Below are 9,500 nucleotides of genomic sequence, written 5' to 3'. Positions count from 1 at the left end.
AGCCTTTTTTTTGTTTTTTTTGGAAAAAAAGTTTTCTCGGTCAGAGGACAGTGGTAGAAGCTCACCAACCCTGAACCCCCGCCTCCCAGGTTCAAGCAATTCTTTGCCTCAGCCTCCTGAGTAGCTGGGCTTACAGGCGCCTGCCACCATGCCCGGCTACTTTTTGTATTTTTAGTAGAGACGGGCTGGTCTCTACATCTTGGCCAGGCTGGTCTTGAACTCCTGACCTTGTGATCCACCCGCCTCAGCCTCCCAAAGTGCTGGGATTACAGGCGTGAGCCACCGTGCCTGGCCAAGTCTGCTTAATTTTTTAAATTATTATTATTTTTGGAGATGGAGTCTTCCCGTGTTGCCCAGGCTGGTCCTGAACTCCTGGGCTTACACGATCCTCCCTCCTCGGCCTCCCATAGTGCTGGGATTACAGGTGTGAGCCACTGCGCCAGGCCTCACACTTCTAACTTACCTCAGTATCTGCTTCCTGGAGGGCCCGACGGACCCCCAAGTGTCCCCAGGGTTTAGGACATTAGTTACAACGTCCAGCTTCTTGTTTTTAGACTGTCTCCATGGGGACGGGCTGCCGAACAGTGAGGATGTCACCAAAAGCATCTCCAGAATGCCCGGCAGTGTTGTGATGGGACAACGACAGCATTAAGCCCTGCCTGGCATCAGGAGGAAGAGGGCACAACAGGATCATCCCGATTCAAGACACCGTGTGGCTGTGAAGAGGCTTTCCAGCCAGGTCAGGTTGGAGCCACTTCCTAACTGTGTGACCTTGGGCAAGACAGCCTCTCTGGGGCTCAATCACCTGACTTGAAAACTGGGTTGTTGTGAGTAATGTATTTTTTTTTTTTTTTTTTTTTTGAGATGGAGTTTCCCTCTTGTCGCCCAGGCTAGAGTGCAGTGGCGTGATCCCAGCTCACTGCAACCTCCACCTTCCAGGTTCAAGCAATTGATTCTCCTGCCTCATCTTCCTGAGTAGCTGAGATTACAGGCATGTGCCACCATGCCTGGATCATTTTTGTATTTTTAGTAGAGATGGGGTTTCGCCATGTTGGCCAGGATGGTCTCAAACTCCTGACCTCAGGTGATCCACCTGCCTCGGCCTCCCAAAGTGTTGGGATTACAGGCGTGAGCCACCATGCCTGGCTGTGAGTAATGTATTAAATGAATGAATGTCTGACGGCAACTCTCAGGAAAGTGGCAGCTGTTGTTATTATTTATCATCCATGAAGGGTCAAGGATCCTCAGGTCCTGCACACATGGGAACCCCCACTCCCACCCAGGTTTCCTCCCAGCACCCAGCCTGGTGCCTTGAATGTGGGTGCTGGCTGCCGCCCGGAGAAAAAGGAGGGGGGCAGAAGAGGAAGGAGGACTGAGCCCAGGAGAGAGAGGGGAGGGGGCGGCGTGCGACCGGGTCATGCAGGCTGGTACCTGGCAGGCAGTCTTGGTGATGGTCGCATGGTTCCCCTTCGACTGGTGATGTTCCGTTACCATCACTGGAGAGTTTACCCCGGTGTTTCTCTGGGGACAAGAAGATCTGTCGTTAGAAGTAGGGCCCAGCAGAGCAGAGGTTAAGCACAGGGACTCAGGTGTTGGAGTGCCCATACCACCATCCTACAGCGCGGCTTGGACAAGGCACTATACACCTCTCTCTCTCCGCCTCAGTTTTCTCTTCTCTAAAATGGGATCAACAGTACTACGGACCTAACAGGCATTTTCCCCCAGGGTAACATGAGTGGAAATATGGAAGCGTGTGGCACGTGATAAGCATTTGACAGCATTCTCCATTCCAAGAGGCGTTTCCAGGTTAGGCTCCATGCTCTCTCCCCCTCTCCCTGCATACCACCTTTGGACATCTGAAGATCAGACAGGGCTCACTGGGGCCCCCACCTCAACAGATGGTGAGGGAAGGCAGGGCACCCAGGCATGGAAGGTGGTGGAGTAGGTGGGCATACCTTTCTTCTTTGCAGAGGGCCAACCATCAGGTTTTAAGTCTTCATAATCAGTCCAGTCAAACAAGGCCATGTCCAGCGTGGGCATCACCTCCCCATCAGGCCTGGGCTGTGCCTGTTGGAGACAGTGAAGAGGGAGGGATGTTGGAACCTTCGAATCCATGGAAGCAGGAGTGTGGAGTCCCAAGACCAAAGGGCAAAAAAGAGGCTTCTCAGAGGCTACCTCATCCTCTGCTGGGCAGCCTGGAGTCTCGGCCTGAGGACATAAAGATGGCTGCCGCAGGCTCCTGTTCCAGTGGTCACTAGGTTAATTTCCTCTCTTTGCAGCCATTACTCAAGAAGGACTGTGCAGACACACACAGGTGAGTTACCCACCAGGCCCTCTGAGGAGGGGCGGAGACCACCCGCAGGCTGGGAAGGCAATCTTGCTTGCCCAGGGTCTTTAAGCCCATGAGGAGGGAGTTGGGCTCCCTCTCCCATAAATAAAAGCCAAGCCACTCACTGGACTTTCCCATCTCTTCCTCTCTCAGCAGAGGTTACCAGCTCTCAGCGGCACCATTGAGGCCACAACCAGGGTTCAGTCCCACTCACAGCCCAGGTCAGTGGCCCCAGGAATGCAGAGGGCTAGAGGTCATGGCTGGATCTACACATGGGTCTGTGCGCACACTAGGACATGGGCAGGAACTGCACCTTCTAGGCTGGGCTGCAGGGGGCCTTGGATGATGACACGGATAACCATGCATTCCTGGGAAACAGTCCGCAGCTTTCATCACAGTCTCAAGGGCATGCAAGACCCCACAAAAAGATAAGAAAGATCTGCTGCTAAAAAAGCTTCATTTCTTTTGTATTTTTAGTAGAGATGGGGTTTCACCATGTTGGCCAGGCTGGTCTTGAACTCCTGACCTCAGGTGATCCACCTGCCTCGGTCTCCCAAAGTGCTGGGATTACAGGTGTGAGCCACCCACTGCACCTGGCCTATTTCTTTTTTATGTATTTTTTAATACATATATGTTATTGATCCTTTTAAATAATTTTATTTTGAAAACCTTTCAAAGCCACAGAAGAGGTGCAAGAATGATGCAGTCAGCTCCTATATACCTCTCTTCTAGAATCACCAGTGGGTAGTGTTTTTGCCACATTTGCTTGCTTACTTTCTCTCCACATATATATTTTTTTGCCTTGAGACAGGGTCTTACTCTGTTGCCCAGGCTGGAGTACAGTGGTGCAATCATGGTTCACCACAGCCCTGACCTCCTGGGTTCAAGTGATCCTCCCACCTCAGCCTCCCGAGTAGCTGGGACCACAGGCACATGCCTTCATGCCTGACTAACTTTTAAAAAAAGTTTTATAGACGCAAGGTCTCACTATATTGCCCAGGATAGTCTCAAACTCCTGGGCTCAAGTGACCCTCCTGCCTTCGTCTTCTAAAGTGTTGGAATTACAGGTGTGAGCCACCGTGCCCGGCCCACATATCTTTTTTAAAGATCTGATGCAGATGGGTCCAAGTGTTAGCTAATGCTTATTAATTCTGGGTCTTGACGACATGGTTTTAAAAATCACCCTTATTATGCTTCATGTTCCTCTGTATGCAGAAAGCACCTACCCAGGCCTCGCTGCTCTCCATGCAGACACCAGCATGCTGAGCTGCCGCTTGTTTCCTTGGCTGTCCCCAGAGTGGGCCCCTGGGACCACTTTGCCCTGGACAGTGGCAGCCCCTTGTCAGGATGGAACACCCACCAGGGCTGGAGTTAGACTGCATGAGCAGCAGGAGATCTGGTTTCTTTTTTGTTGTTTGTTTGAGACGGAGTCTGGCTCTGTCGCCCAGGCTGAAGTTCAGTGGCCGGATCTCAGCTCACTGCAAGCTCCGCCTCCCGGGTTTACGCCATTCTCCGCCTCAGCCTTCCTAGTAGCTGGGACTACAGGTGCCCGCCACCTCGCCCGGCTAGATTTTTGTATTTTTTTTTAGTGAAGACGGGGTTTCACCGTGTTAGCCAGGATGGTCTTGATCTCCTGACCTCGTGATCCGCCCATCTCGGCCTCCCAAAGTGCTGGGATTACAGGCCTGAGCCACCGCACCCGGCCGAGATCTGGTTTCAATCTAAGCTCTGTGGCCTCCTGCCCCCGTGCCTCAGTCTCCCTACATGTACTAACAGGGTTTTCCATGACATGGGCTCAAGGACCCTTCCAGATCCGAGGCTGTCTGGGGCCCCCTTACCTGGGGCTGTAGGGAAGTGATAGGCAGGATCAGGGACTCTTCTGTGGCAGGTGCTGCCTCAAAGGTGGTGAGGAAGAACATGGTGGGGGCCAGGCTGGTGGAGGATTCCTCCATGGCTGCGTCCAGCGCCTGGGCTTCGGAGAGCTCTGCCTTCTTCATCAGGGAGCTGGGACCTCGGACCAAGGCTCGGCCTGAGACACAGGGTGGGGAGCAAGGGGCTGTGTCTGCTTGCCACCTCGTGGCGGTCTATAGTAGAACCCACGTTTTATGCTACAAACTAGGAGGTAGCAGGGACCATGTGACAAGCCCTTGGTTCAGCCCCTATCCCTGCTTCCTACTCTTCTTGGGGGGTAGGGGGAGGGGAACTTGGAGGAAAATGTCTTGGAAGAACTTGCAATGTCGCTGGGAAGACAGCGCAAGGATTCTCCCTGTAAAGCAACATTCCAGCAAGTGCAAGTCCAGGTTGGCTGGGCGCAGCCAGATATGTAAGTGAAACAAATGGGAACTAGTAGGATTAACCATGGAAGGCTTCCTGGAGGAGGTGAAGTTTGAGTAGGGAGAAATGTCATGAGGCTGAGAATCATTGTAGTGGCATTTCAGGAAGCTGGGAGGTGGGAATCACTGCTTACCACACACAAGTGAGAGCATCTGTGTGGTGATAATTAGTCATCACCCCCCCTAATGGAGCACCTGCTGTGTGCTGGGTACCAGATGAGCTGCATCACAAGCATTATTTTATCTAACTGCTGCAAGAGCTCTGGGAAGTGGGTGCTCCTTCAGTCTTACCTACAGGGAAGGAAACTGAAGCACAGAGAGGTTAGGTGACTTGCCCAAGGATGCACAGCTCATGAGTAGTAGGGCCTGGATTCAATTCCAGCAGGGCTGGAGTGCAGGGGCTCAATCTTGGCTCACTACAACCTCCAGGGTTCAAGTGATTCTCCTACCTCAGCCTCCTGAGTAACTGGGATTACAGACATGTGCCACCACACCTGGCTTATTTTTGTATTTTTGGTAGAGATGGGGTTTCTCCATGTTTCCCAGGTGGCTCTCAAACTCCTGATCTCAAGTGATCCGCTTGCCTCAGCCTCCCAAAGTGCTGGGATTACAGGTGTGAGCCACCACGCCTGGCCCGGCCTAAGGTTTCACAGCCAGTCGTCAGCAGAACAGGGCCTACCCCACAAACCTTCTCCGTTCCCCGCCTCCTCCTCTCCATGTCAACTCTCTCAGGAGGCCCGGCTGCAGCCCTGGAGCTGGGGGAGCAGGAGCCCAGCAGGACAGGTCTGCACCCCACACGTGCCCTCTAGCTGTCCTCAAGGGTGCCAGCATCCTCCCCCGAAAGCTGACACAGGTGAGCCCAGGAGTGGGAGGCTGAAAGTCAAAGCCAGGGGACACTGACTGGCCTCTGCCCACTTGGGGGGTTCTCAGGCCTCGCAGGGAAGCCAGCCTCAGCTGTTTGCATAAGAGGCGTTGAGGCTCCATTGCCTTCCTGCCAAAGAACCCCGCCACCACCACTGCGTTTGTGGCACTCAGCATGCCCCTAGAGGCAGTCTGGTCACACAGAGAGCTTAGAAGCTGAGTTCCCTGGCTTAGGGCCAGGCAAGGCTGGGAGGAGCCACCTGACTGGAGCTGCCAGGATATGTCTGCTCTGAGACTGAATGGGCACCGGGAGGGGGAAGCCTGGGCCAGCAGGGGGCTAGCTAGCTCCCGGGGGATGTGGAGGAAATGTTCAGGAAGGTGGGAAGGGCTAGGGGCGCACTGAGACAAACAGGACAGAGGCAGGAGCAGAAGGCAAGTGATGCCTCTCCTGGAGGCACCTCCATCCAGGTCGGAGGACACTGATTTGGCCTCAGCAGGGGGCTGGGATTAACCAGAACAATGACTGCTCGTGGCCCTGCCAGCTGAGCCCCAAGTGCCCCACTAACCAAGTCTCTGCAACGACACTGAGGGTAGATGGGACCAGTCTCTTCGCTTTACAGAGGGGAAAACCGAGGCACAGAAAGAGAACTTGCCCAGGGCCACACCCTAGTAAGTGGTGGAGGCAGGACCTGATCTCAGGCAGACCTGGCTTCAGAGTCTAGGCTCTTAGCCCCTACCCGATGCTTCAGAGTCGAGTAAGGTATGTGCTTGGAGAGCACTGAACTGTTGCTCCATCTCTACTCAGAACTTACAGTAGGAGAAATTTAGGCAGAACTTCCTGATTCAGGAGGATGATCTGTTGATAAGACATTATATTGCAATACATCCCTCTCCTCTTCCCATGCCCCAACCCTAGGCCTCTCCCCACCTCCACCCCTTACCAGGTCCCTCTGAGACCCCCTCTCTCCTCTGGATATTCTTCCAGGGACCTCACAGCCCTGATCCGTCCCTGCATCCTGTCCTGCTCCCGTCAGTCCATGGCAGGAATTCCCCCATCCCTGCCCCTCGCAGCTCTCCAGCTACCCTCCCGTGCAGCCCTCAGCCTGTCAGCCGTCTCTTGTGCTCTGCGCGTTTCCTGGCCCTCTCCCTAACTGGAGGTCGGTTCTCCTTCTCGGGGTAGGGCACTGCCAACCCCAGAAGCAGGTCCTTGTCCTGCAGCAGGCCTGCAGGACTCTGCTCAGGCAGCGGCCCTTCCGCCTCTGGCAGCCTGGAGGCCTGCCTGGTGGCAGTGACCACAGCCCCATCCTGGGCGTGGCTGGGCAGGCCTGGGCCCCACTCCTTCTTGCCTGGGCCCCGCCGGTGGTGGTGGCTGGCCTGAGGTGTCCACAGCGCTGGGCCTGGGAGGTCAATGTGATTCTCAGGGAGGTTCCGAGCAGGGGTCCCAGGTGCAAGGGCGCCTGCCAGGCTCAGCTCCAAGGGCAACAGGAGGACGAGGAACAGCATGGGGGCGGTGTGGATGGCAGGTCCAGCCATTGGCTCCTCCCTGCAAGAAAAGCAACACCATGAATTTGCAGCCCCAGGCCCCTCCTCTGCTGCCTGCCACTCAGATGATTAAAGCCCAGTTTTTCTCGACAGCCACAGAGGGGGATTTAGACCCCGGAGACATTTGCCAATGCCTGGAGACATATTTTAGTTGTCAAAACTGGGGAGTGCTACTGGCATGTAGAGGTTGGAGCCCCGGGATGCTGCTAAACGCCCGACAATGCACAGGACGGCCCCCCGAATCCGAGATTCATCCGGCCCAGAAAAACAACAGTGCTGAGGCTGAGAACCCCCAGCTTAAATCATTTCAGCAGCATTCAAGTTCCAGATTAGTCCAGAATTCCTTTCTCTACACAAACCTCTGCCCCTTACCAAGTCCCCCAGAAGGGAACTGAGTCCCTCAGAGCTCAGAAATGTGCCTCTAGGCCCTGAGACTTGACTTGGAGCCTAATTCCATACACATGGAATAATAGCATTTGAGCGCACGCTGTAGGCAGGACCCATGTTAAGAGCTTTGTGTGAATTCATGTCACTTCGCCCTTTCAATACCTCTCTGAAATGGCTCCTGTTATTTTCCCCATTTTTCTGAAGTGGCAATTAAGGCTCAGAGAGGTTAAGTCACAACTGGTAAGTGGTACTATGTCATTTCTATCCCTGAGCCCTGAACCCCGTGTGGTGGTCCCAGGATGGCCCAGCTCTGCCTTTTTCTTCTCCCACCATGAGCTCTGAGGCCCCAGAATGTTCTGACACTGTACCTTCCCCTGGCGGAGGGGCTTTGGGGACAGCTTTTCAGACTTGGCTCTGACCCCTGCAGGGTAGACTGAGCCAACCGGACCTAGCCTCAGGACAGCCCCCTCAGGGGACCCAGTGCCCTCCCTCCACACTGGAGGGAGAAGCTGCAGCTCAGGGGATGGTGGGGGCGTCTGTCAGACTCTGGAGATCTCCTGCCCCCGTGGGCCACCCGCAGCTGCTCTCCCACGCACCCCCCTCCATTGCACCAGCCTCACTGTATCCTGGAGCTGGGCACCAGGTTAGCCAGGCGAACTGAATTTTATGGCCTCCCGAGTATTCCACTAGGCTGGCAAGGGTGCTTACGCCACTGTTTCTTTGTGATTTGTGACCATATAATTGCCCAGGGCTGAGGAAAGGTTGGTGGGCCTGTGATGTTTTCCCGCTTCCTGGCGCCTCTCCCTGCGGCCCCATGCTGGCTGGCCCACCCCAGTGTCACCTTAGCTGACCCCAAGTGAGGGTGGGAGGGGCGGGGAAACTACTGTGTCTTTGGAGCCCTGACCACCCACTCGGGGAGGGGAGGGGAAACACCTCCTTCAGCCTCATAGGGTCTGTGGTGGCTTCACCCGGCTCTGCCTCCATCCCAGCCTGGCATGTCCTGGTCTCCTGGTCTCCTGGGCCCTGGCCTCCACTGCCCACAGCTCAGCTCTTCCTAGAACCGTGGGTGGAGACAAGGAGGTGGCCATCACTTTCCATCTTGTCCCCTATCCCGGGGATCCGGCTGAAGATTCTGAGTGAGCCTTGGTGACGTGCGTGGGACCCTGGGACAGGCTTGTTGTGACAACCTTGTCTCCTATCACACCTGCATCCATTCCTAAGGCCACAGACCCTGCACCACAGTCCCTGCTACTGTCCTGGTCACCTTACCAGCAACAGAAGGCTCTGCCTCACTGGCCTTACTTCCAGTCCTTCCCTAACAAGTGCTCTTGAGGCCAGAGCTCAGCAAGCGGGACCTGTGCCCTAGTTCCTGAAGCAGCTCAGGGGTGGAGGGGCCCATTTTGAAGGCCTGTCACTCAAGCATTGTTCTGGGCAGAGGGAACCTCAATCCTTCTTCGCGGCCAGTGGATTAGGGCTGCTGTCTGGGCTGGTGTTTAGCCTGACCACTGCCAGACTTCGCCTCCTGCTCTTCCTGTGACTGGAAAGGCCAAGCGCATATGGGATCCTGTCCATGTCTGAGACCCAGCCCTGCTTTTCTGTCCTGCAGGGACATGACAGCCTGGGAGAAGCCCAAAGAGCATCCCAGGGACAGGGAAACTTTGGGGCGTTGGCCAATGAATGGAATCACTGCCTCCTGTTGTCCTGGGAGTTGAGGAGAATGAGGTAGAAAACCCAGACAGTGCGGGCAAGAGGGCAGAGGAGGCTCGGCAGAGAGGTGGGCAGCTTCTCAGCTAGCCTGCTGTCCCCGGGGACACATAGGCTGTCAGTAAACCTCAGAACCAGCCTCTGAGCCTAGGTGCTGGTCTTGGAGGACAGTTCCTCCCCTGCAGAGCCAGGAGATGAACTCCCACTCCCATCCCACTCCAACACCCCAAGCAGCATGGTCCCACTCAGACTGCCATCTCCCCAAGCTCCGTTGCCAAGACCCTATTTGGCTGTGGGTCTGTTCACTGCGCCCATCCTGCTTCAGGGCCAGTGGAACCCCAGTC

General features: G+C 55.3%; 1 protein-coding gene across 1 annotated transcript in view; it reads right to left on the bottom strand.

Moving 5' to 3' along the window:
* The window catches only part of DRAXIN (dorsal inhibitory axon guidance protein), a 15,420-nt gene extending 8,364 nt beyond the window's left edge, over positions 1 to 7,056 (bottom strand). Inside the window, exons 1-4 of the mRNA XM_017887916.1 lie at positions 6,627 to 7,056; positions 4,168 to 4,358; positions 1,956 to 2,067; positions 1,432 to 1,521 (exon numbers count right to left, since the gene is read on the bottom strand). Coding sequence (XP_017743405.1) covers positions 1,432 to 1,521; positions 1,956 to 2,067; positions 4,168 to 4,358; positions 6,627 to 7,056 — 823 coding nt within the window. The remainder of the gene's footprint in view (positions 1 to 1,431; positions 1,522 to 1,955; positions 2,068 to 4,167; positions 4,359 to 6,626) is intronic.
* Between the last annotated feature and the right edge of the window lie 2,444 nt (positions 7,057 to 9,500).

This window comes from Rhinopithecus bieti, unplaced genomic scaffold (genome assembly GCF_001698545.2).
Source record: "Rhinopithecus bieti isolate Rb0 unplaced genomic scaffold, ASM169854v2 scaffold_16234, whole genome shotgun sequence".
Classification (NCBI taxonomy): domain Eukaryota; kingdom Metazoa; phylum Chordata; class Mammalia; order Primates; family Cercopithecidae; genus Rhinopithecus; species Rhinopithecus bieti.
Note: the sequence above shows the minus strand (reverse complement) of the source record. Positions and strands in the feature narration are given on the sequence as shown.